General features: G+C 37.3%; 1 protein-coding gene across 1 annotated transcript in view; it reads left to right on the top strand.

Moving 5' to 3' along the window:
• Positions 1 to 17,663, top strand: part of RNF217 (ring finger protein 217) — a 67,885-nt gene extending 50,222 nt beyond the window's left edge. The window contains exons 5-6 of the mRNA XM_027747060.2: positions 5,971 to 6,042; positions 8,158 to 17,663. Of these exons, the coding sequence (XP_027602861.1) occupies positions 5,971 to 6,042; positions 8,158 to 8,231 (146 nt within the window). The 3' untranslated portion in view covers positions 8,232 to 17,663. The remainder of the gene's footprint in view (positions 1 to 5,970; positions 6,043 to 8,157) is intronic.
• The last annotated feature ends 9,453 nt before the right edge of the window (positions 17,664 to 27,116 follow it).

The following is a 27,116-nucleotide window of genomic DNA, read 5'->3' as shown; positions in this document are numbered from 1 at the left end:
GGTGATTTTTAGAGTAACACAAGAGTTGGCACACAAACATAGGCCTGGTAATAAAAATGCCGATCTTGCTGATCTGCAAAGTTGTGGAAGATTCACAAACCTGGAATGCTTGTTTAACAAGCAACAATAAGTCATTCAAGCCCATTAATTTGACCTCAGGAACTTGCAAGGCTTTATAACAAACTTTATCAGAGAGGTGAATTAAAGATACATGAATAACAAGAAAGTGGATGAAAACTGAAAAATGATTGGAGGTGCCTGCTCTTGACACATTTTGTAGATATTAATACCAGTGGATGAGAAGATCTAGTCTAGATTAAAAACAATTCTGGCACTAAGGCACATGGGTAGAAACATTTCATGAATAAATTTAGACTTAAAACTCAAGAACTGTTTCAAAGCACTTAGTAAGATTTCAGAAGAGCATTTATTAATAGCCACAATGGCAAAAAATGTAAGCTGTTTTAAAATGGATCTTGTTACATTTGGTGTAATTAGTATCTGCTGTAGCAACAGACAGTTCTCAGAGACATAACCAAGTCAATGCTGCTCACGTACAGAATCATGGGGAGCCTTATTAGAATTATAGAATAGTTTGGTTTGGAACAGACTTTTAAAGGCCATCTAGTCCAGCCCACTTGCAATGCGCAGGGACATCTGCAACTAGATCAGGTTGCTCAGAGCCTTGTCCAACCTGGCTTTGAATGTTTACAGGGATGGGTCATCCACTACATCTCTGGACAACCTGAGCCAGTGGTTCACCACCCTCATTATAAAAAAACTTACATGCAATCTAAGTTGCCCACCTTCAGTCTGAAGCCATTACCCCTTGTGCTATTGCTACATGCACTTGTAAAAAAATCCCTCTCCATCTTGCTTATAGGCCCAAGATTTAACCTTCTCTGTGCGATGGAGATGCAAAGATAAAACAAGTGAGTTTTATCACAACACAGATCTCCAAAAAATAACATTATCATTCTGATAATATTTGCATTGGTTTACATTTAAGGTATCTAAATATGTAGTTGGAATGTTTTAATGTCACATAAGAAGGCATGTACTGCCTTCTTATGCATACAGATGCATGTACTGCATGTGCATAACTACTAGTAAAATTAGTTTATATTTACCTTGCTTGTTGTTTTAGGAAACAACAATACACAACCTTTTCCTTTTAAAATAAAACAGCTGTTACTAGTAAGAAACAAAATTATTTTATTTGTCAACATCAACTTGAGGGCAATAGAGAAATGTGGAAGAGAATATATGAATTAAAGTTCAGTGGTGAAGGTGTGTATGTTTATATTTAAGAGATCACACTTAGAGAAGGTATAAAATATTTTTATTTTAATTTCCTGTTTGCAAGTGTACTTGTGGTTTGCATTAATTAGTAAATAAGAAAGATTAGCAAAGCTCAAAGCCTCAGATGACATTTCTCATAGAGACTTTCTGTTAAAAATGTCTCTCTAGGACTACGGCTGTCATATGGTGCAATTTCTCAAAAGAATGGTCATCATTTGAATAGAGACAGAGCCAGCTGGACCTGCCAGCACATGTAGTTAATGACCCTCTTTTTTACAATAACTTGTTAACACCCAAGTTGACAATAATTCAAAAAATTCTGCATTGATGCTCATGACTTAAATCCCTGTCATCTCTAGAACTCTAAATTTTAATATTGGTTCTATTACACTTTATGAATAACTACCAAAACACTCCAGAGCCCTAACAGAACTCACACATGAAAACAAAAAATTACCAACTTTAAAAATTTGCATCAGATTTGAAATCTGGAATTGAGGTCACAGCTCTTTCTCCATTGGATTAGATTTTGGCTATGATTTGCATATATGAGCTAGTCTAGGTTTTTGTGGTTTTTTTCCACAAAAGTGCACATGTGGGTTTTCACATGTGGTTTTTTTTAAGACAACATTATATTGCTGTAAGATTGTACCTACTGACATTTTTCTTTGCAGAAGGTATAATCCCGAACTGTGATACAGTGTCAGTTCAGTTTGTAGATTCTGCCATTTTCAATGCTGCAAATCTGCTAGGATCATCTGTCTTTGTAAAACTTCAACAGAATTGATCTGTGCCTGTTAATTGGGCTTGTGTAAAGGTCTGCCTGGTAAGTCTGTCCCCAGCAGTGGTCAGTTAGAAATAAGATCTAGCTCCCTGTTTGTTTCCAGTAATCATTGTTTTAAACAAGACAGTTAAGGTTTGTATCTGAACCTTTGATTAATAACTATCAGTAGATTTATCCTTCAGTAGTTTATACAGTTCTTAAGTTTTGGCTTCCAAAACATTTCTGGTAGAGGTTCTAGGATATTACTGTGTGTTGTGTGGCAAAAGTCCTGTTGGTTTTTATTGATTCCTAATGTTTCATTGGTTACTTCTGTTATCGTGAAATTGAGTAAATAATAATAGCTTGCTTACCTGCTCATCTTTCTTTTATGGACCCTCCATCAGATTCTACTTTGTCATGATATTTGATACTGTTTTTTGTTTGTGTTTTTATGTTTTGTGCTGAACTGAAGCTTACTAGTCTTAATGACTTATGATCAAGCTGAAAACTCCAAATGTTGAATTCCAATTAGGGATCATGTCTAGGCTCAGGGATGTCCTGGTTGCTAGAACTGTAAATGTAAATACATAAATACATTGTTAGGCAAGAGAGGAGCATTATTATCAGGAGATGCTAGAGTACAAGCCTGGGTTTTGGTTCTGTTCTGAACGTTAGCAGAAGAAAGAAGAGATGGTAGCAGAGAGACAGTCCATTAAAGCAAAGTCTCAAATTCTAGTAACATGTAGTAAGAAATAAAGGTTCGATTTCCTGTAGTAAAGTGCCTCTACTAGCTAGCTAAGTAGTGGGAATTAAGGGAATCTTATCTTGGCTGTCAGTGGGAGACTGGTGAGGTGTTGCTAGATATGTGGGTGTTTTCTATGACTTCTTTATTACTATGGAGAAGAAATACTTAAGTTAATGTGATTTTGTAGCTGTGTACAATAAAGGTTTTTTTGGCTTGTTTCTAAAATCTAGCTGGATAGGGTGTGTAGAAAGAAAAGTGCCTCATGGCAGGCTGGCATGCTGTCATGGTTTCTGTTGAGAAGCAAGGGTTTGTGCATACAATCACAAACTGTTCTGCAATAAAAATAAGGGAAAAGCATTTATGGCAGCATAAATTTAAACATACTTTTCTTCACAAACTAGTTGTTATGTAAATGTGATAGTAATCACAGGGAGTAGAAAACTTGAGAGCGGAAGTGATCTCTAAATTTGATGACATTTCTTCCCCTTCTTTAGCCAACATGGTTTTTAGAGAAACTTTGTCATTTGACCAGTACAGTAAAGTGAAATTGTTTTTATTATTCAGTCCCAGCAGACTTAGAGATTTCGTTCTCATAGTAATTATTTGGCTAAAGTGTTGAAGGCAGAATGTTTCATTATAACTGGAGTCAGTGATGAATTGTACAGAAAGGAAAAACATGTTCAGCTGTCTTAAATGTACTTAAGATGTCACTAGAGTACCACTTGAATTCAGCTGGATGAACTATATTCAAATTTAACTGCTAGGTACTTCGTGTATCTGTTACAGGACACAACATGCAATGAAGCTATTAAAGCAAATTAATTTCTTTGCATGGTAAGCAGCATTTCAAATAGGAAAAGCAGCATGTTTTCAGATCTGACTGACTCCTGTCCCAAGCAGAGCACAAGGTTCACTTTATGTATGCACAGCTTTGAGCCCTGCAGAAGGAAGCATGCATTTCTGTAATCTAACCTTCATTAGCAACTTCATCATTTAAGTCAGTCTGATTTGTAAGAAGTCATCTCTGTACACTTGATAGGACTCTTTTAAAAACAAATGCAAAGTATTATTAGAACTTAAATCTACATAGATATGGCTACTTTGATTTGTAAGTAGACTTCTAGTGTCTCTGCTGCTTAAACAGTAATGATATGTAGACTTAAAAGATAAAACATATTATTTCCCATATGCTAATGATTAAATTTGTTTTCTAAAACTAGTTTATTAATATTTTACATGACAAAGAATTCTTGAAGTATTTATGGATGTTTGTATATATTACCCTAAACCCCTCAACCAAACCCAAAGTTATGGAAGGGAAAAATATTCCCTCATGTTTCCTGAAATACTTCATCATTTTGCAGAAAAACATGATCCTCTGTATCACAAGTAAGGCAACCCCTCTGAGACACCTGTAAATACGGTTACTACATTACCACAAATATCTAAGTCTTCATGCAGAGTGACCCAGTAGAGAAATTATTTACCATTAATTTGAGTGTGATTGTAAAAAAAGGTTCCCTTTTGAGGCTTGTTCTGTCTACAACCATTTCTTCTTAAGTTATCCCTAAAAACTAGCTTTGGACAATACCAAACTGGGTCATAACCTGCCACTGAGTTCATCACATGGGCTAATGACCCAAGATTTCATTCAGCTCTGAGACAGGTTTCACATTTGCTCTCTCCACTAGCAGTCTTTGAGCTAACAGACATAGGGCAGTGGGTCTTTGGGCAGTTCAGTGCCTGCAAAAAACATCCTTAGTCTCAGCGTCATTTCTTGGTGTGTCATGATTCCATCACATTACATTCATCCTTCTGTCTACACTTGAATAATTTAGGTAACAACTTCTATGTGTATAGAACGCAGTGCAGTAGAGTCCCAAGAAGGTCTACCATTAGGATGCCTAGCAATTAGAGTAATACAAATAATATTTGCCAATTTTTTTCTTCTAGGAATTAATGTTTCCCACCCACAACACTACTATGAAATTTAAAAGCTATCAAAACAGCATGAAAAGGACCAGTTCATTTAACTGCTGTAAATATTTCCAAAATATCTAATTTTTCCTTCAGACTGCTCAAATTAGTGTCTCAGGTTATGGAGAGGTTTACATCATTATTGAATGAAGTAATCCATTTACTGAAATCTGATACGAGTGACTTGAGAGACGGAATGGCAGGGAAGAGAGAAGTCACAAACTCACTTTTTCTCCCATTCTAGAGGTGATCTTTCAAACACATGCCTAACTTAAAGATTTGCCAAATTTCAAGTCCCTGATCAGACTGCTGGTGTATCAGTAAAAATGCCTTCCCTTCTGTGTTTTCAAACAGCTCAGACAAATGATATCTTAGATCCAGCTGCTCAGCCAACTGAGATAGGGAGATTCTTCCACTTGAAGTGTGCAACTCAAGAAAGATAACTTGGTTTCAAGTTCAGTTTCAGATTCACTGTTTCAGAAGGACCCCTGCTTTCACTCCATGATCATGAACTCATTAGAAGTAAATAATATGAGCATGCTTTATTTGTTCTTGTCATATGCTCTAGCCAGTATGCTGCACAACATTGCTGCCTTATTTATGTAAGTGCCACAACATATCCTTACAAATGTTGATCCAAAATAGACTTGGCTGTAGTTTGATTTAGACCTAAATCACAGCTGTACACAAGCACTTCACTGTAGCCTTTTAAAGCCAGAAGAAGCATATTTAGAGGGGGTGCTCTCATCACCTTGAGCTAACCTAAACTTTCCAAGATGCTGGTTTGCTTGGCATCTTTCCAGGGTGGTTGCTGTGCAGTTGGATTCCGGAGGAGCCAAATGATAGTAGCTTTATAGCTATCACATTCCTGTCAATGCTTGAGGGACTTCAGAATGGAAACAGAAGTAAATGCAAGCTGTTAATGGACAAAATGAGCTGTACTTGAAGAGTTGTGGTGGGTGAAGAGTACAGAAAGAAATGTGTGCAGGGAGCTGGTTGAGTGGTGATAGATCCTACCTGGATTTGTAGGATGAAATTGCAAATAGGAATCCTATTTGTAAAGGTAAAGAATTTAAAAAATGAACCAACTTTTGGGAGTCTGATATTGAAATGTTTATGCATGGTTGGAAAGGGAAAAATAAAAATACCTTCTTTGAATTGCTTAATGAATTTTACATTTCAGCTGGAAAACTACTCATTACACCCCTAATACTGGTTCTGGGACTGGCACTGGGAGCTGTAGCTGTTGTAATAGGTAAGAGTTACATATGTGAATGAAGCTAATCCTGATTATGCAGTGACTTTTGCTGTATGACCTCTCTATATTTTCATCTCAAAGAGATGGACACAAAGTACACATTTCACAGATACTGCTTTGGTATCAAGCACATGACTTTTTTTTTTCTAAAAAGCTTGTCTCTAGGTTTTGTTTGGTTTTTTTTTCCTTACTTGCATTTTATGCTTATTAGCTTTATTTTTGCTCCTATATTTGGTTTTCTGACCCAAAGTCTTTAACTAGTGTAGTTAAACTACTACAAAGGCCTGAGTAATTTAAACATAATCCTAGGGGCTGACGGACTTGGACCTGCCCTTTAATCACCCCATTGAATCACAGTTTTATGGTGTCATGTGCATGACAAGATTTTTGGGGCACTAGGCATAGTCTCAAGAGCTCACCAGCTTGAAGATGCAGCAGCAACAAAGCAGCAAATTGGGATGAGTCAGTCTCGAAATATGATTCAGTGCATGGGCTACCAAATTGGGTTCCATCACAAAAACTGGTACTGTGAACTCATTTGATATGGTATCAAAGCTCTGTTAATGTGGTTATATAATTGTGGAGGTAGTTATTTTAGCAAATCTGCTCTTTGCCTGGCTTCGTTGAGTTCTCCTGCGGAAAGGAAATTAGCCATGACAATCAAGGTATAATTTTGCTCATGCAAGTGCATATCTACTCTTTATATTGGCAGTAATATGTCATTTGGGTATCATGTTGCTTCACAGCTCTGCACCAAACTACTTACTCCATTGAAAATTTGCAGTGCATGCCCTGAGGCATGTTGGGATGTGGCATCTTTATTTTAATATAATAAAGCCAAAATATACCAGGAGAGTTACATTAATAAGGTTGTAAATAACCAGTCAACCTATAACCAAAATACCATTACAGATTTTCTAGACTACGTCTGGCCAAATAAGGAATATTGCTATTAATTTCTATATTTAGACTGCCTTCACTGGAGATATATATATATATATGGGGGGGGTCTATCTTAAATATTTATTCGATTCAATAGCATCTTTATTCCAAAAATATAGACAATAGAAACTTCTTAATGCCAGTAAAACTTATTTTGCTCTGCAATCTGATATAGTGTACGATCTATAATCCACTGTTTTGCTTATACTAAAAATTAATACGGTTTTGCAGTAATATAATAACACTAATTGCAATTACAGGCATGCCATTGAAGTCTCATCCTAGGTATAGCTGGATAAGATAAAATCAAGAGCAGCAGTATGAGCAGTTCCAAAAACGTGGATTATTTATGGGAAAGTTTTGGGGTTTGAGATAATTACAGCAGTATTTTTTGCCAACTCTGCTGTTAAAGTAATCTCAGTATCATAGCTGAAAACCATTATGCACCATTTACAAGGCTATTGAGCAAAGCAAGAACCTTGGTGATTGTGGGAGTGTTTTGTTCTATGTTGTTACTCTAGTGGTGTCAGAAAAGCAAATCTTTGATGGTTTCAGTCAGCTGGTGCCAAGAGAAAGGGGGAGATCTCATTTGGATTTGAGAGAGTACCTCCTATGACAAACTATTTTTCACTTGATTTAATGTGATTTATTTATTTTACTTTTTACAGCTTGCTTTCTCTCAAAAGACTTTTAAGAATAAATAGCATTCTGCCCAGGCAAGGATAAACGTTTGGTATTACTAAGGATGTTTGTAAAAATAAATAATATTTATGAAAAAGTAAAGCTATAGCATGCTGTCTCTATTGCATGTGAAACTAATTGAAAACTAGTTTAGTTACATCAGACTTGGATTTAGATCTAAGGATTTCCAGAGTGGTTTTAAAAGTTTTGTTTGTATCTTTTACCAAACAGCATAGTTCAGAAATTAATATGTCAGAGATGGGTGTAGGATTAGTAGGAATTTCTTGTAAAGGAAAGAATGAGTGTAGCTCAACTCATTATTGAAGAGACTCTTACAGGCTAATATTTTTTCTGCTTTTCCAAATGCCTTGTCGAAATTCTCTTGGGATGTAGAAAGCTCCACCTGAATACATATATTGAAAGAACACAATACACGTACAAGGGACTGCATTTAGTTATGATTTTCTTTGTATTTTCTTCTTTTGGCAGGTTTATTTGTGTTTCCTATCTACTGCCTTTGTAAAAAGCAGAGGAAAAGGTCACGGACAGGTATGCCCTGGTGAGGATGGACCTTACTCGCCTGAACTGAGCTGGTCCTGCAAGGGCTATACGTGCTTTGTGCAACAGAGCAATACAGTGCTGGTAACAGCATCAAAGCCACCGCCCTGGAAGAAGAATGGGGGTTCTCCTGCCATCTTCCCTCAGCGGAAAACACTACTGCAGACCAGAAAGCCTCTTTGCTCTGGTGCACTCTCAGCAAGATGGGCCCCCTGAGTGCTGCTTTTTAAATGGTTTTGGTTGTTTTGTTTTTTTTTAATTATTACTTTGGAGGGGGTTTTTTGAGTCTAAGTTTCTGAACTAGACAATCAAAGTCTGTATTGTAGCCACAACTCTACTACCGATTTGGCCTGTGAAGAAAGCATTTAACTGCTAACATGTGCTCCATTTAACTTCAGTGTCGGCCTTTAAGGGGGAAATGCTTAGAAGTGTTTGGACTCTTACTGTATACTGAGCATACTACTTTTGGTATTAAAAACTACTTCTGTAAATAACTTCCATCACACAGCATTCTGTTCAGCATACCAAAACCCCGTCACATGCCAGAACACAACAGCTGGTTATCTTCTGAGTGCTCCTGCTCATAGGCAAGTGTGTAGATTGCCACTGCCAAACTGCAGTGCCTCAGAGGGAAATATCCTTAGTATTGAAGCTCTGTGATACTTAAGAATATGATGATTGGTTTCACTTCAGTAATTTATTTATGACAGTCTATTAATATTAATGGTAGGAGTGTGACAAGACTTGTTACAAGAGTACTTCATTTTTAAATTGTCACAGTACAGAAAAAATTTGAAGGGTTTAGATAACAAGAAGTGTCAGTGGCCTATTCTGTCCCAAGATATCCCTAAAGTGTGTTTGCAGGGAAGATGGGAACCTGCTCTTCTATTCTGATTTGGAATATGATACATATGCTCCGCACTAGTTGTGTGAAGATAGACTTGATGAAATTTTATAACCTAAATAGCACATTTTGTTTGTTCATTTAAGTAGGCTGCTGCGCAAGTCTTAGAGTATCCACTGATGTCTCATGAGGAAAATCTGTGAATCTGGGCTAAGGGGTGGGGTCATGAATTCTTAGGAGACCACTTCATTCTTAATTTCTGTTTCTAGTGTTTGTCTTCCTGGTGCATTACAGTTCTGAAGAGAATAGCTATCTTTGCTCTTTTTTCCTAGCTTCAGAGTTCCACTGTTTGCTACCAAACCTCTTTCTCAGTCCGTCACCCCAAAAGCAATCTAATTCAGCATTAGGAATCAGCTACTGAGAATTTTTACACTTTTTATCCCAAATTCATCATACAAATATAATTTCCAAGAAAAAATAGAATAAAATAAATTTGTGTAGGCAGAACACTGAAACAAAGAAAGGAACTGATCAAGAAAAATACCTACTTTATACTGTAAAAATACAAGCTGATCTTAAATAAGATTGAATTTGTACTGTGAAGGTACTTTTTTCCAGTGTATGTGTTTGAAGATACACGTGTGTGTGTATGTATATATATATGTTTGTGTATATATGGGAAAGGGGGAAGCAGGAAGATGGGAAATGTCCTGAAGAGTCTACAGACTTCAAAATTTAGGCTTGCAAATAGCATATCATGTAGGAGGATGCACTTTGCGCCCCTTTCTTTGTTACATCTGAATCCAGTTGTAATTTTTAAGTAAATGGTATTCTGCCCCACCAAGATAATACTGTTGTAAGATACTCACTTTGACTTCAAAGCCTCAGTGGAAGAAGCTGATGACTTTCGTTTACCTGGAAACACAAATATCAGCTTTCTGTAGTTGGCTAGTATGCTTGTTTTCTGTCAGCTTCTTGTTCTGTGTTCTTGGTTTGGTTTTTTTTTCCTTGTTGAAACAGTGTGTGCAAACACATCATAGTAGTCAACAACTATTTAATAATTTCCATTTGAATTTAAGTGCATGTTGACCCTGTTGTCCTAGCAGTAGAAGCAGTATCTTTCTAAGATTTGCAAATTCAGCAGGGAAGCAATGACATTTAGAAATAAAATTCAAAACCTATTGTCATTGCAAATCCACCTATTAATTAGATTTCTTCTTCTGAGATGCATCAGTTTTCTATTTGTGTTCTGCCTGAGGTTGGAAGCTGCCTTAAAATTGGTCTTGGTTTTGCGTGTGTTTTCTGAGGCTATACATATCAGTTGTCTTTGGCTTACTCAGGGATTTTTATTCCTCTCTTTAAATGTCAAATAATGAAGATATTTTTGTATTATTTAGAAAAACCTTCAGACCTCAGAGAGCAAGATATATATAGATAGATTTGGGTTTGCAATGCAGTCTGTAACATGGTGTCAAACTATTCCACTTGAGAATATTTTAGTACTTGAGATTATCTGTAATTAACTATACAGTGGATTAATTTCCTTGCTTTTCCTGGTTCTGTATAAATATGTGAGATATTATTACACTTTTTGTAGCTATTTTCACTCTGGCGTGTTTGCCATTTTCAGTTTCTGATAGGAGTTCAGTAAGATTTGAAATTAAGATACTAGAATAAAGAGCTTAAAAGGGAACATAATAGATCTGCACTTATTTATATTCAGAAAGCATGTCCTTGTGGATGGAGAAAAGGAACACACAACTCAGCTCCTACATTATCATTTCATCTAGGCCATTTTGATTTTATCAGAACAGATTAAATCAAAGGGAAATAGTTTTTCATTTTCTATACAGAACAAAAAGAGACATCTTTGACCTTGTAAAGATGAACAAGTCTGATCTTTTTCTGTGGGGGGAAAAAAGGGAATGACAATAATTTTTGCTTTTCTTTAGAATGGGACAGACTTTCAAGAGTCAGACAGAGTAGAGATATGAAAGTCTTTTTCCATCTGTATAAAAATATTCTCACTTGAAAAGTACATAAACACAATTTTTATCAATATGTTGTAACATAACCAACCAAAATATGAGAAGTAGCTCAGTACAAAGGTTCATGCAATAAAACATTAGCTTTTAAACAAGTCACTACAGAAAATCTTACATACATCAAAGCCATGACATTTGTTTTAAAAGCATTAATTTATGAGTTTGCAAAATACTGAATGAACTTCGTAAGGAAATTGGAGGATGTTTTTATCATGTAAGCATCTTTTTCGTTTTGGTAACTACTCTAAAGAAACTACCAGGCTGTTCTACTCCATCTTTAGTAGCAGAAACCTTGTCACGCAGCTGAATTAACCTACTAATGCAGATTTCACACTACTGTATGCTGATCATTGCTGGTCATTGTGTTTGCTTTCACCACATTTATTATTTAAGATTATTTATTGTTGTGCGAAGTTGTTGCTCACCAATACCTGTATTCAGACTAGGAAATGCTTAAATCCATTCTACACTAGCCTTCTCTTTCAAGTTTGCCTGAGAATGGATTTGCCTATGCGCCAAGTCCTGCTTACAGACATGCAGTCGGAGCTAGGACCTTCCCCATGGTGCCATGCAGTGTGCTCCTGCTGGGAGGGCTGGCTGGACATGCCATCTGTCAGGGGCTCCTCTCCCTTTCTCCACTTTCTCCATTATGCCTAGTTTAGTTATATTTCAGTAATGGAGTTGAGCTTCAGGGCTACTCAGCCATGTCATTGGCTGGATGATTGACTGCTGTGGCATAGGTATATTTGCAGAGCTTATCCAACACCTTGCAACTGGAAAATAATTGTGCTTTTCCCTATGTCACAGTCTGTTAGCCAGTGAGAATAAGAAGCTGAGTAGGAATACAAAGGAGAGGCAGAAGGGCAATTCTGAGTAGCCTCGTGCTGAGGTGATCCATCAGTTTTAGTTCCATACAAAAAAGTTGGTTAGTCTTCAGTTCTCACCACCTCTGTAATAAACAATGTATTCCTATCTTTCCAATGTCATTAAAAATACAGTGCGCTTTGAGTGATCTGTTATCTTCCTTTGGGGAAGTGCAAATGTGTAAGTAAGGGAAGATTTTGTTTGGTTTTGATGGTACTAATGCTGACTTCGTAACTCTTTCTGGTATGTTAGGGGTTTTTTACTTTACAGCAATTTATTCATTGTAAAAGTTTTATCAACATGAAGTTTATTAAAAATATTAATTTGCAGGGACTATTGCCAATTTAACTAGAAAGCATTTTGGATCACCATCAGGTATTCTTTTTAGCCAAGGGGCTTTCTGCACTTCCAAAGACTGTCACAGCTTGTGTGATGTTAAATGGTGTGTAGGTGGGGCAGTAATTCTCTCAGAGGATACAGATTCTCCAGTGATAAATGGTTTCTTTTGCCAGTTAGATTTGAGAAACTGTTTGATATTCAGTGGCCAAATAGTTCATCATGCAGACTCTTGAGGGTTTGGGTTTTTTTAATTTAGTTGGAGTGTTTTGTTTCTTGAGCAAATTTTGGGTATGCTGATCATGTAGTTTCAAGTTGTGGATAAGAACCATGGATTACTGTTACTTTTATAATCTATATTAAATCTATGATTCTGCTGATGGAAAGAATCCTACCTGAGTAAACTCTTAAAGAGATAATTTCTTAGTTTCTTTTAATTTTGCAACTTTGTAGTTGCAGTGAATCAGCCTCATTCCTGTTATCAGTCATAGCCCCATTAAACCAGAGAAACCCATTTTTATGCCAGTATGGGATTTGGTCACAAATACTTTGTTGGCATGTTGATAGCCATTGTGCAGGAACTTGAAAAATCTGTTTCGCCTCTTAAGTGCAAACTATAAATGAACCACTCCTCTCATTTGCCGAATGATGCCATTGTGTTTAGTAAGTGCAGGAGAGGGAAGGAGTAGGGAAGAATTTCCAAACAACAATCTTATTAGAGCAAATTGTCAGGAGAATGGATACTAGCTTTTAATATAAAAAAAGAGACCTTCTTAAAGCTTTGAGTCATTAATAAAATTAGAAACAACATCCACAGGCAGTGTTAAATAACATCTTCAAATTCTGCATTCTTCAGTGTAACAAAGAATAGCACAATGTAAGAATTGGTATTGTGAACTGTTCAGTATTTTGGGGACTTAACACATAAGCTTGAGAGCACACAACATTTTTAAAAAGTTATGATGCTGATCTGTTTGGTGGTTTGTCTTGCTACTGTTACATGAAAAACAGGCTGAGCCTTGATTCAGTTGAAAGACAGGCAGTGTTTTCACTTACGTTACAATTTGAGCGGTACTTAATGCCCCCAAACTTTTTTCTTAATGAAACTAACAAATGCAGCTGCTTGTAGACTTTAAGTTCCTGGCTGATTTCTTCATTATCTTTCTCTGCGTAAGATTTCAGAATCTATGTTCTCTCTGCAGTAAGGAACGGAGTGCTCATATAAGGCAGTTAATCACTGATGTTTCTCTTAGCCTGATAGTGAAATACCATAAGGTAGGGAAGAGAAAACTGATCTTAGAATGCATGCTCTGATTTCAAACATAAAAATGTGGAATAAGCTTTAATTACTCTGTAGCAAAAAATTAATACATACATTTCTAAGCATAATTCTAGCTGTTTATTTCTAAATATATCTGGTTTAAAAAATAGAGTAGTTATAATAGCAATTAGTTTATTAAAGTATGAATATTGTACCAAAGGAAAACTTTTTTGGAGCTTGTTTGGCTTACCAAAACTTGAAAAATTAATCCAAAGTGTTTTGGATGCATCAAAGTCAGAAGAGAAACATTGTGTAAAAATATTTGTTTAGCATAAACATGAATTTTGCACATAGCTTCTTAAACAAAATTTCATGCCATCCCCAGTCCAGTGTTCACCTTGTTGAAAATTTGTCAGGCTGAAAACAGTATTTTTGAAATTTTAACCTACTCTCACTGAGCATGTTACTAATATAATGCCACATTTTCTTCATTTCTAGAAGGAAATCTATTTACAGAATCCAGAGAAGCTGTTCAGATATTTTAAACCTGTCCTGTAGAACTGCTGATGCAGTCAAGAAACATTTCCATGCCTTATGCAAGCTCTGGATGAGCAGATGGATTCAGTCTTTAGTCATAGACTATCTTTTTGCATAAAAAAATGCTCTGTTAAGAGTTCATATCAATTTACATTCTGCTACTTTGTGTCCCAGAATTGCAAGGACAGGAGTAGATTTACATTTCACTTTGTTTACCATCTCATAATAAAGTGTTTGCCATGTTTCCATTTGTTATACAATTTATTTGTAATCCTGTCCTTTACCTTCCAGATTTCATAAGTTGAAACTGACTTGTGAAAATGGCTTCAGATCAAATTGGACATGGAAAATGTGATCTCATAAGAAGTCATTTCATTAATGCTTTGCTGAGCTATACCAGCAAAAGATTCGTTTTGTTTATTTTAATTACTTAAATGCAAAATGCTGAAATCTTTTTCTTCAGGGCTTTTAATTTTGCGATTTTTTTAAAATGTAATTAAACAGCACAGTCATCTTCGCTACATAACTAACCATCTGAGTATAAAATAACATTTTAAGGTATTCTTTAATTCTTTTCACTATGGTAGAGATGAGAATAATATGTGCTGAGAAGAAGAAAAAAGTATCCTGAGGAGCTTGTCCAACCTGAACTTTTTCTTAATTCCATGACTATTCAGTGAGAAATCTTCCCTTGTTCTCATCTCTTTTATGTATTTTAGAATGAAGAATTCCCTTTAAAATAGGTTTAATTTGAATGGCAGGTGGTGAGGGTAGTGAGATAATGAATCACATCCTTTTTAGTGTACAGGCTCCTGGCTTAACTAGGGTGCTGGCCGAAACACTGTGGATTCATTAAGAAAGCAATTTCTAATTCTGCATTTGGGCTTCATACAAGCTATATACATCAGTGAGTGGAACTTTTTGTAGTATATTTATTGGATGGCTAAGAAGTTGTAAAACCTGGAGGTAGGTAATGTCCATGAAATCAACACTTGAATTGTAGTATTTAGTGTGTTTTGTATAATGAGGAATTTTAAATGTGTAAGTGCCTTATTGCTTGAAACAAATGAAAGGTGTTTGTTCCCCTAATAGAGCAATATGGGAATTCCTGTTCTATGGACTCCTACAGTTACGTTAAGCCAAAGTAACCAATAATACTGGTTTGCTCGGAAAGTTGGAAAATGTTATGTTAGTGAAGAAGTTATTAAAAAAGTAATCTGGCATGCTTATTTTAATTCTTATGACCTCATTTCTGAGGTTTTTTTAACTCGCTGTTTGCTCCCCTCCCCCCACTGACTCCCACCTTCCTTCAGACTTCTGCACAAATGCATGTCATGTTGTTGTTAGAGTGAGTTTGGCTCTTCCAACATAACAAGCCATGAGTTTTCAACCACTGAAAGAAATGCAACTTTTTGGAGAATAGAATTCAGCTGAAGTCTGGTTAGAGCCATACTGCAGTAAACCACAGCCTGTCATAGGTGTACCTTCCAACTCCAGGGCTCAAACAGTCCCTGTTCGCACCAATTAGTGAAGGTGGAAGCCCTGAGGAGTGTGGTATAATTAGACTGGGACTTCGAGCAGGTTAGCAGCATTTCAGTTCAGTATCCAACTTGACCTGTTAATATAAGTTGGTAACTCCTCTGGTGTGGATATCTTGATGGACTAATCCATCAATCAAGCTTGATGGCACAGCTCTGGGATCTCTGCCCAGCCCCTTCATCGCAGGGTGGGAGTTATGATCTGAAAAAGTATTATTCGTTTTGCCATCTTCTGATAGCTTCAAAATGAATAGTGTAGGGTTTACTTCTTCTTACTTCAATTCCCAAAAGACAGTGGAATTTTGCCTTTTATGAAATAGATTTTCTAGAGGACCTGTTTTTTCTTACTAACATTGACTCCACTTTTGTCCATCTATTACTGGAAATCAGACGCCAAGATTAAGCTACTTTTCTAAAATTATCTTGAATTACATGAACTTCTGGTAGAAATTATGTTTTAAAAAATAGTGAAGTGTAAAAGGTAATTATCAGAAGGAAATTGAGTTAATGGGGGTTAAGAAGAAAAATGATACTTAGAAGGTCTATTTATTATAGATTCATGATCATAAAATAGTTTTACTGTGTTCAATTTCCTCCACTGAGAATTTGTGGAGGCAAGAAGGAAAAGAAGGAGAAATGAAGATAAGAAGAGCATCCCCTTGAACCTTTTCTTCTCCTGAAATTCCTGTTTTTCAGAACTGTAGAAGAGGTGTATTTTCCACCCTGGAAAAACTGGTAATACAGCTGTCACAGTGTTACTGTTAAACACTACTATGAGTGCTTAATCAAGATTCAGCTTACATATATGAAGGTTTTAGTGATAGGGAGTTTAATTTACTGCAGTAAAATTTTAAGTGAATTAACACTCTTAGATGACTCTTAATGACGTCTATTTCAGCGTTCTCTCAAATTTTTAGGCACTAACTAGGTCCTTCTATAACCCATTGAACAGAAGACACCATATGTCAAAATACTTCTTCAATCTTATGAGTTACCGTTTATTTGTACAAGTTATTTCCTTAAATGAAATTTTTTTCTCTTGGAACCAGCAGGCACACAACCAAAATGTTGATAAGGCTTTTCCATTATCTTTGTCTTACATTTAGCTGATAACTCTATTTTCTGCTGCATAGTATTGCAACAATGGTCTTCATGCTGTAATAACTTGTATTGGGTAGTCTTGGGCAATATTTTACAAATAATTCATCTTCAAGTTGGTATTTTAAATGTATACCAATAATCACTGTTGTGTGTGCTATCTGTGTGGCCACTTTAGTTCATGTCAATGTTTTGTAAGGATTATTTCTTGCTACCCTCTTCAGAGTGCCTTTTCATTTAGCAGGTCTAGAAGGCGGTTCACTGAAGTCTTCTGTTGAATCTACCATAGTAATGTCTGATCTTTAAACTTGTCCTGATGAATGTATAACTAAAATCTTGTTCTTTTAAAAAGCTATAGTAGACACAGGTGTATATGGACATGTACATGCATCGATACAAGGGAAGGTGTTCTGCCAATGTTTGTCCTGCTGGACAGGACCTTTTGAAAGTAAGTGAATTTTTAAACAGTTTTATTTTCAAAATGTTACCTCACTAGTATTCAGTAGTAGGTATGTCTCTGTACTGCTTCACTTTGCTAAATACAATCATGATCAATATAGGCAGTTTCATTTAAAAGACTGCAATGAATCTGGTGTATTGAGACTGAATTTCGTAAGACAAAACTTACGGTACTTTGTTTTCTTTAAGGCATTCCTTTGACTCACACTGACTCCCAAGCCCCTGTTACCAACAGACTGAAAAAGTGCTTCCTCATGATGAAATGGAAGAATGTAAAGTAGCATTTGAATGCACTCCACCTGTCTTAAAATCAGTATTCAGAAATGGGGTGGGGGAGTGGATTTGATGAACTGTGGGAAGACATACGTTGTAGAGTTCATTCACTTGCACACAAGGGGTTTTACAATGTCATCTAGTAACATCTACCTAATAAAGTTTTGAAAAAGAAAAATTAAGTTGCCTGAATGTTTAACTCTTTCTTTAAGCAATTCCATGCGTGAAGGATAGCTGGACAGCTCCAAGGAATCTGGCTTAAACCTGTAATACTTTTTATAATTCTTATATAATATTTTTAAAAAAAATTACACTAAATTATTTAAACTCCAGAATCTTTGTCTTTACAAATACTGTATTTCAGTCAGTTCAGTCTTTAACTGCTTTAACATTGAAAATAAAAACAGAAGTAAAAAGCCAGTCTACTGTGATGAATATTTTAATGTAAAATATTCTCTGCCATATGGTGTCATCTCTGGCTACTGCTTTCAATTTTAAAAACATCTTAATTGAACACAGAATTTTACCTTCTCACAAGATCTTAAAATGTTAGCTTAAAATAACCCAATACAAAATGAGGAGAAAATACGCTGGAATCCAGTTTTCCCATTCCCTTGTTATGACTACTTCCTAAAACTTCTTCAGTTTCAAAGGCAGTTCAATTAATGGGTTACATATTTAAAGTCTACAGCTACAGATTGCTTTCTATAAAAACTAAGTGCCTTTTTCTCTGGAAAGGAACTGTGTTCAGTTTCTGCACTTTGTGAGCTGACAATATTGATGGAATGTTTTGTTTGACAGGTTGGGGATTTTTAAGCACTATACCTAATTATGAAATTGCTGTTGCACGTTCGTGCACAGGCAGACAAGGTATCACAGTTGCCTACACCTCTGGGAAATAAAGTTGAAAATTCACTGCAATGAAATACACAGCAGAAATATTGAAGCCTGTGCCAGGTGCCTCTGGCCAGAGAGCCTTTCAGCCCTCTCCCCAACCCCCTCCAAAACAGTCAAGATTTGCAATCAAATGTCAAGGACATCATACCAGAGGTTCCTTATCTGCAGGAATTCTAGCATGCAGTGGAAGGATAGTCAACAGGCCAAAGAAATTGATAGCCCTAGAACTGAAATTGAAGTTAAAAGCTAACTTCTCACTTGCAATCTCAAACTGTTTGACAAAAGACAGACAGGAGGCTTTGTTTATAAACATCTCCACAGAGATTACAGATATGCAACTGTAATTTTTAGATGCTTCCCCTCAGGTGATGGACGTGCTTTTGCAGGTTCTTGAAACAGTGATTATAGGAAATATAGATAGGTATTTTCCCTAAATCACTAATGCATTTGTGCCTGCTCATAAGAAATTGCATTTGATCATTAATAACTAAATAATATAACAAAAATTTTGAATTAATATTTTAATTTCTTATGTGTTGCTTAGTCGTTTGGCTTCAGCAGCAAAATGAGACATTGTGGGATACATGAAATACTGGCTAATGAGAACCTAATTAGAATTAGCAGTGACGTAAAGCTGTCATGTTTTGAAAAAGTTGATAGGGTTTTTATGAAGGAGTCTTTTCTTACCATCCACAAAGTTTATTGGCAGGTCAGCAAATTGTAGAAGTCTTTGTTGTAATTCCTTGCAGTAGCCTCAAATGAAACTAAGTAGATGTAGGCTAAGAAGGAGGATCTCACAGGGACAATGTGGACATCGTATGGTCAGAAGATGCAAAACAATTGGAGTGAATAGCTTTTGCCATGAAGGGAGGATGCCAGTTAAACTCTGCAGTCTGTGCTGGGACTTTGCTCTTGGACGTATTTGCAAATGATGTGAAGAAAAAGGTAAGTAATAGGGTAACAAACATTGCTGATGATGAAGAGTTACCCAGAACAGCAAACATGAGAGCTAGTTAGTGTGATCAAATAAATGGGTTTTGGACAACAGAAAATAGAGGAAGGCTCTTCATCATGGAATGATATGACTGATGCATATGGGTTATGTTTGTAACAAAGGCCTCTATTTCAGTGATACAGGAAAGACAGAAGAGCGACAATATGGGAGCTGTAACAAAAAAGGTGAATCGTGATGAAATAATGAAAGACTAGTGGAATCTCCTGCTGAAGGATACTGTAGATGCTGGGGGCTGACATGGAAACTGCAGCAGTTACAGGAGAGAAATTGGTGGCGAGTCACCAAAAATATAGAATACCCTGTTTTCTCAGAAAGTCCTTGAGTCAAAAGTGTTGGAAACCTGAACAGTAATAGACAATAATATTTGTTTGCAGTATCATGCATCCTTCCGCAAATACCTGGTTTTGCTTACTGTCAGACAGGATATTGGGCTCCCTGATGTGTTGTTCTGTCCAAGTATTTCTAGGTCATTCTCTTTCAGTTCTTCTGTTGAAGGTCTCTAGGTGGGGACAATGTCATAGTAGATTCTAGCAGTGATCTATTGGGGACAGTGGGGATATGGCTGCTTCCATTCTAGTTGGCCATAGAAAAACACTCTGCCCTGGATGGAGATGTTGATAGAGAAGATATAGATTTGTGAAGTTATGCAAGTCTGTCCCCTCTGTAGTGCACGGTTCTCACTATCAATGAATTTTGTTCCACCTGATCTGAGCAATGTTCTTGCCTCCACCTCATTTCCACTAAGCTTATCTACACTCTCTCTTGGATGTTTTCAAGGTCACCTCAGCCTTTTCCAGGCTGTTTTCTTCCTCTTTAACACTTCCCCTACTGGAAAGCTAACCTTTGTTTTCATGACCCTTGTATGAGTGCTGGACACGTCCAAATCCATGTTCTATGCTGGCCCAGACCTCACCTCCTTGACAACTTGGACATAAATAAAAAATACTACTTCTCTAGAAACATTTATTTCTAATGAGTTGCCATTTTAGATGCCCATTGCCCACTTTTGTCTGCCCTCTACTTCATCAATTCCATTTTAATTTGTAAATGATAGTTTCTATTTTGTTCCTTTTTATGCTAAAGAAATGTTGGACAGTCTCTCAAAACTCCTACTATATAGGAGAAAAAGTGCAATAAATCAAAATAAAATTACAAAGCTGGTTAAGCCTGAAAAGTAGCACTGTGTGCTCTCTGCTAGAGATTCCCCTGCTGCTGATTGTACACTTGTACACTCCTCATTTTGATTTTTATTTGCATTTTTTTCTTTAGCATGTGTATGATGCATCCAAAGAATTAGTGTGACTGTTTTGGGCATTTGGGTTTGGCTTTTTTTCTTTTGCTTTGGGTTTGGGTTTTTGGGGTTTGGTTGGTTGGTTGGTTGAGGGTTTTTTGGATTTTTTTCTGGGGTGGGGCAGTTGTTTTTTGTTAAGGAATCCACATGCACCTGCATATTTGGTGAGGGACGGCCCTGAGGCTGAAGCCTGGCTGAGGGTAGGTTTGAGTGATCATACGGTCTGATGGATGGCACCCAGGGCATCACGGCCTTCGCCCACAGGGCCGTGAAGATGGCCAGTTCTTGTCCCAAGCCATCAAGCCCCTTCCTGCCTAAGAGCTGCCACGTAGATTCTTTTCTTTTAACCCATATTTTGTCAATTAACAGTAATAGCAGGCTCCAGTCATTGGTGCACCACACCAGAACACACTGTGGAGCAGAAAATGGTGACTGGGAGAGGGAGCGGTGAGGAGGACGCATGTTCACGTGAGCAGCAGTGTGGCAGCAGTCTCCCTCTGCCCTGGCCCACTCTGGGCTTCTCACCACAGCTTTCCCTAGGCCTTCTTGATTTTAACTTTTTTATTTTCAAACAATGTCTGTTTTAACTTTTAGTTTGACCATTTTTCTTATTTATTATTTTCTGTTCTTTATTAAAAAATACTTTCCAAAACGTGGCTTCATTTTAATTTCAGCTGACTTTTATGAGGTGATGGACAAGTCAGAGCTAATAATAAACAGCTTAGTGACAAACCGTTGCCAAATCAAACAAACATTAATTCAGCAGAGATTTCCAATACCACCTTCAATGTTTCAGTGTCTGCTGTTGCGTTTCTCAAATTCCTTTACAGCAAGCACTCTGTCACCACTCCCCTTATGATGCTATTTGTAACAAACAGGTTACTTAGATTACAGGCAACATGTAGCCTCTATTTAACTATCATTTATTTATTCATTACAGTTTTGAGTTAGCTGTTTTGTGGCTTTGGACCTGAGAAATGAGTGTAGCGATGTTATCTTCCTGTATCAGTAAAAGGAGAGAATGTAGAGAAAGGCTAACTTTTCCTTTCCCACAAAGGAGCATTCAAGGACTAAACATGACTGTCAGAATTGTACTTCATAAAATCAACCTTCTGGGAACCCCTCGTCAGTCTGATCGGGGGTAATGGAGCAGCTGTCTCTGCTGAACCTATTCATTTATCTGACAGCCTGCCAGATGAGGAGTTCTCCAAAAAAGGTGGCTGAACGTGAGCTGCAGTCATCGCTTTAGTTGTGGCACTCTGTCCTGAGTTGCCATTTTCTCCAGCTATTTGAGGGGTAAGTGTGGGGTGTGTGCATGGGAGATCCATCAGGTCCCCAGCACCCTGGGCTCAGTGTGCCCAGGGTTATGGTTCCCTCTGAGGTGTAGGTCAAGCTCAGTCATAGCACAGCTCTGCACATCACAGTCTTGCTACTGGAAGAAGGTATCGGACCCACTCCTCTCAATATGCATAAAGGTAACATATTACTAATTATTTTTTGAATGTCATCTTTTCATAGCACTGTCGAGATAGGAAAAAAAGTGCATCCCTTCAGCATACAATGTCTCTGTCTAAGAAGAGACAGAGAACTTAGAAACATAAGTTTATGTGATTTAGTTTATTGTGTATATGCATGATCATATTACTATGGTATTAAAGGTTTTGCTCACTTCTTTTTAATATATATGTAATCTGTAACAATTTATGTTATAATGTAATAGTATATCAAATTATAGATAGCTAGTTAGATATTTAATCATCTGAAATTCAATAAAGGCAAATGTGGGCTCCTGCACCTCGGGAAGAATAACCCTGGGCACAAATATCGGCTGGAGGTTAACCTGCTGGAAAGCAGCTCTGCAGAGAAGGACCTGAGGATCCTGATGTACAACAACCTGTCCACGAGTCAATAATGTGCCCTTGGAGCCAAGAAAGCCAATGGTATCCTGGACTACATTAGGAGGAACATTGCCAGCAGGTTGAGGGAGGTGATCCTGCTCCTCTACTCAGCCCTGATGAGGCCACATCTGGAGTACTGTGTCCTGTTCTGGGCTCCTCAGGACAAAAGAGACATGGAACTCTTGGGGTGGGTCCAGCAGAGGGCAACAAAGATGATTAAGGAAACAGGAGCATCTCTCTTATGAGGGAGCTGGGCCTGTTCAGCCTGGAGAAGAGACACCTGAGAGGGGACCTCATCAATGTATATAAGTATCTGAAGGGAGAATGTCAAGAGGATGGAACCAGGCTCTTCTCGGTGGTGCCAAGCAACAGGACAAGAGGCAACAGGTACAAATAGAGGCACAGGAAGTTCCACCTGAACATGAGGAAGAACTTTACTGTGCAGTGACTGAGCACTGGAACAGAGAGGTTGTGGAGTCTCCCTCACTGGAGATATTCAAGAACCACCTGGACACAATCCTGTGCCTTGTGCCCTAGCATGACCCTGCTTAAATAGGGAGGTTGGAACAGATGATCCATTGTGGTTCGTTCCCCATTCTGTGAAATATTCATATTTATGCAGATAAGAGCAAACCAATAGCATTATTTATTCCTTGCTGGTTTGTCACATTGCAGAACAAAAGAATTGCAGTGAAATAATTTAACTGCTGCTTGGTTTATTGTCTGTATACACTCAGGGCTTTTTAATTATTACTCTTTTGCTGGGCTTTTTAATTATTACTCTTTTGCTGATTTGCTTATCTCAATGGCATTCTTTGGTACTGAATTATCTACATTCCAATGTGGAAATGTACTTCTTAGCTTCAGTAATTGCCTTTTTATATAATGATTACCCACCAACTTCAAGATAAGAACAAGAACCTGGAAGATGGTTGTGGGTGTGAATTTGTGTATATTGAAAAGTAAAATGAGAACCAAGAAAAGGCTTTGGAAGTGTAAAGATAATGACAACATAGGATTACCAGGAAAGGAAAATGACTGTTGTGAATGTATATCTGATGAGAGTTGCACGTTGTTTATGTTAGAGACTTCTGACCACATTAGACTGATGTACTAGAAAACTTTAACACAACTCAGTCATGAGAAGGAGAGTCCTCTCTTTTTTTCTGCTGGTTCCTGTGCTTGTTAGGCATACAATATTTAAAATTAGCTCTTTCATGAACAGAAAAATTAACAAAGTCTGTTTTATTGTGGATTTATTGTCTGTGCTCCTTCCTCATAGCCTGTCGTCACCTGGTGTGAACTCCTCCCTGTTAAGTATCTCTAGTTCTGCCCTGTGTTCCCTAAATTCTCACCCCTCTCTCCCTCTCTAGCTGAGCAAGAATTACCACATGCCTTACCTTTTCCAAAGCATGTAGGTTCCAGTTGATCATGTACTAAAGCTGTGATGGTTGCCAGACCAATTTTCAAGAGCTGTCAGGCTGGCTGGATGCCCACTCTTTCTGGATGCTTCACTCTTTCTCCCAACTGAAGCACTCCTACTTCAGCCACTTTTGTCCAGGTATGATTTTCAAAAATCATATGGGTGTGTGCTATCTTGGAGGATGGTTACTCTAGGCCACCACACAATGTGGCGTTCCAAGCCTCATTTCTTTAGAATCCCAGGATAAATTGGAGGTTTTCGCATGTGCATATATAAAGTTTTCCTTTTAACTTCAATGTGAGATTTCATTTTTTGAACATGAGTATTAAAGCATGGCAATGATGCTGTGGCTCTCTGGCTTTAGACACACGTTCAGAGGCCAACCAAAGCAAAGTAGGCAAAAATTTCTGTTTGTGATGGACGAGCTCAAATCTGCAGAGACCCGAAGCCGAGCGGGGTGCAAAGCTCAGCAAACATTACTTGAATCAGTATGATTTTTTGGAATTAACACTAGAATCCAATATGCATTGTATAGGAACAGCCAGTGAGCTGTCAGCTCCTGCTCACTGCCTCCACGTTGTGAGACTTGTGTGTCCCTGCTGTAGATTTTACGTACAATTCTCCCCATTCTCCCTCACCCAGCATGTCTTTTCCAAGTTAAGGAGCCTTAGCCTGTGAGTTGCTCACACACCAGAAATTCTTCCAATACTTTGACTGTTCTTACTGCTGTTCTCTGTTCCTTTTCCAGTTCTGTCAGATCTTTTTTTGAGATGAGTAGTATAGTACGGAAGGTAAATGAGATGCACACATGGTCCTGAATATCTGGGTAAATATGGAATTTTATAATGGCTTAATCATTCTTCATGTATGTTTGGCTTTTTTTGACTGCTAATGAGTAAGGAAGTGAAAGTTCTTTGAAAGTTTGACTGAAACACCAAGGTCTCATTCCTGAATCCTAGTTGGTCTGTACTAAATTGAGATCTGAGTAGTGCTTAGCAGGATGAAGAGATTCTAGAGTTAGGAGACTGTTCCAATTTCTTCTTGATCAACTTTTTTCTTCCTTTTGAAAAATGTAATTATTTATGACAGAATTTTTTAGATTATTTACTATTATGTTTTCTCAAATGTAGATTTTTTTTCACTTTATAAGCCTATATATGCGTCCTATCTCCTCAATATTATGGTCTGAAGAATAGCTCAAGTACGTTATAGCAGTTATTCTTTCTGCTTTAGAATACCATCTCCAGCAGTGAAGAGCCCTCTTGATTATTGCTTCCAAAAGAGTTGCAAGAAACTATGCCTTGGGCAGAAGCTAAATATTCTGGCAAGAGAAAAAAAATCTTCCTTCTAAATACCAATAAGTAAAATGCTGATATATGCCTAAATGGGAAAGGACTTGGGTCCTTCCCAGTCCTTTTTCAGTTCCAGTATTCTTGTATATTCGACCACTTTTCAGACCCCACTTGTCTCTTACGTATCATTGGTAAAATGACTAAAAATGTTCCACTTTCACCTATCCACTGACTTTTTATGCAGTCTGAGAACTAAAGTGCAGACTTTTTTTCCAGAAGGAAAATTCCTTGCTTGTAATTTTCTCCACCCACACTAGGAAGTTAACTCATCAGAAAAACTTTCAGCCTGTTTATTGACACTGTGGATATATATGTATAGCCAAACTCTCAGACTGAGTGATTTGGTTTACTTTGATGGTTATGTAAAATACTTAAATAATAAAATAGTGTATTTTTTATATGCCAATTATTTTTCCCTCTAGCTGTTATCGTTTACTTTGGCTGAATGCCAGGTGTCCACCAAGCCTGCACAGATTCCTCCCCCTCCCACCAAAAAGGGGAGACAAAAGGAAAAAAACGGTGAAAAACCTGGGCTTACCAAGGAAGAAAGTTTATATTTACACGGAGGAAAAAAAAAAGAAGAGACTAATAATGCTACAAACACACAGGCAAAAGAAACTAACAGTAAAAAATTCTACCTCCCTCACGGAATGGCGTCTTGGACAGACATAGCTGCCTACAGGGCCATGCCAGAAGAAAGAAGAAGGGCTGAGCTAATTCTCCCTTCCTTCTTATAGTCGGACTGACGTAACATGGTATGGAATATCCTGTTCCTCCCGGAAAGAAGAAGTGTTATTTTACTACACAAACCCATTACACTAGCTTATACGTATATATACACATATGCATCATAACATGCTGCAGTATTAGTTATTATATTTAAGTATATGTTGCTATGTACATTTTATTTATATATGTATATAATTTGACTCCTGTTAAGTATTGAATTTCTTTTTAGTCATGTTCATCTGATTGTAATAGGCTCATACATTAATTCTCACACACGTTTATGCAGCAGCACTTGCAACAATGCTGTATTGAACTGTATGTGCAACTATGGTGAGACAATGTATGTTAGCCAGTTCTTCCCACCATAGGTGACCTAAGATTAGGACAGCTCTATTTATTAGCTGAGAATGGAAGTTTACATGTCAGAGCCTGTTGGAACTGCTAGCCTGAAACAAGGATCCTGTCCCTGCTAAACAGGTGGGTGCTAAAGCGGAGAAGAGCAGTAATAGTTGAGGTCTTCCACAGAACAGGCAGCAAAGTTCTTTCAACAGAATAGCATAAACAGAGCTTTTCATTACTGTGTGCTGTTTTCAGCACAACACATGAAAAACTGGAACTTAGCAGTTGGAAGCAAGAACTTTTTTCTAGGAAAAAACTGCCTTGAAAAGTCCTTTGTGTGCATGTTGGAGTTAGGCAAGCAACGATATGATTTCATAATTTGATTCTAATTGGGCTCTAACAGGCTTGTGTCTTCAGGCTCTTGGGTTGGAGCAGTGGCTGAGGCTAGGTGCTGTTTAATATGATTCAATTAGACTTTGGTGAAGCAGTTTAAAAATACAAAAGTAGCAGATAGGTGCCATGCATAATAGTAGTGAGACTATTATGCCAACACGTTTTGCAAATACTCCAAACATTGTATAAATTATTGGCATTTTTGAACATGGTTTCTGACAGCAACATCCCACACTGATCAGAAGTTAATCAGGAGATCAGAAATTAATCAAAAGTAAAGATGATTGCAGACACATGG

Source organism: Pipra filicauda, unplaced genomic scaffold (genome assembly GCF_003945595.2).
Source record: "Pipra filicauda isolate LSUMZ 115617 unplaced genomic scaffold, ASM394559v2 scaffold23_size5868930_pilon, whole genome shotgun sequence".
Taxonomy (NCBI): domain Eukaryota; kingdom Metazoa; phylum Chordata; class Aves; order Passeriformes; family Pipridae; genus Pipra; species Pipra filicauda.
The sequence above is the reverse complement of the archived record's forward strand: the minus strand, read 5'-3'. Positions and strand labels throughout refer to the sequence as shown.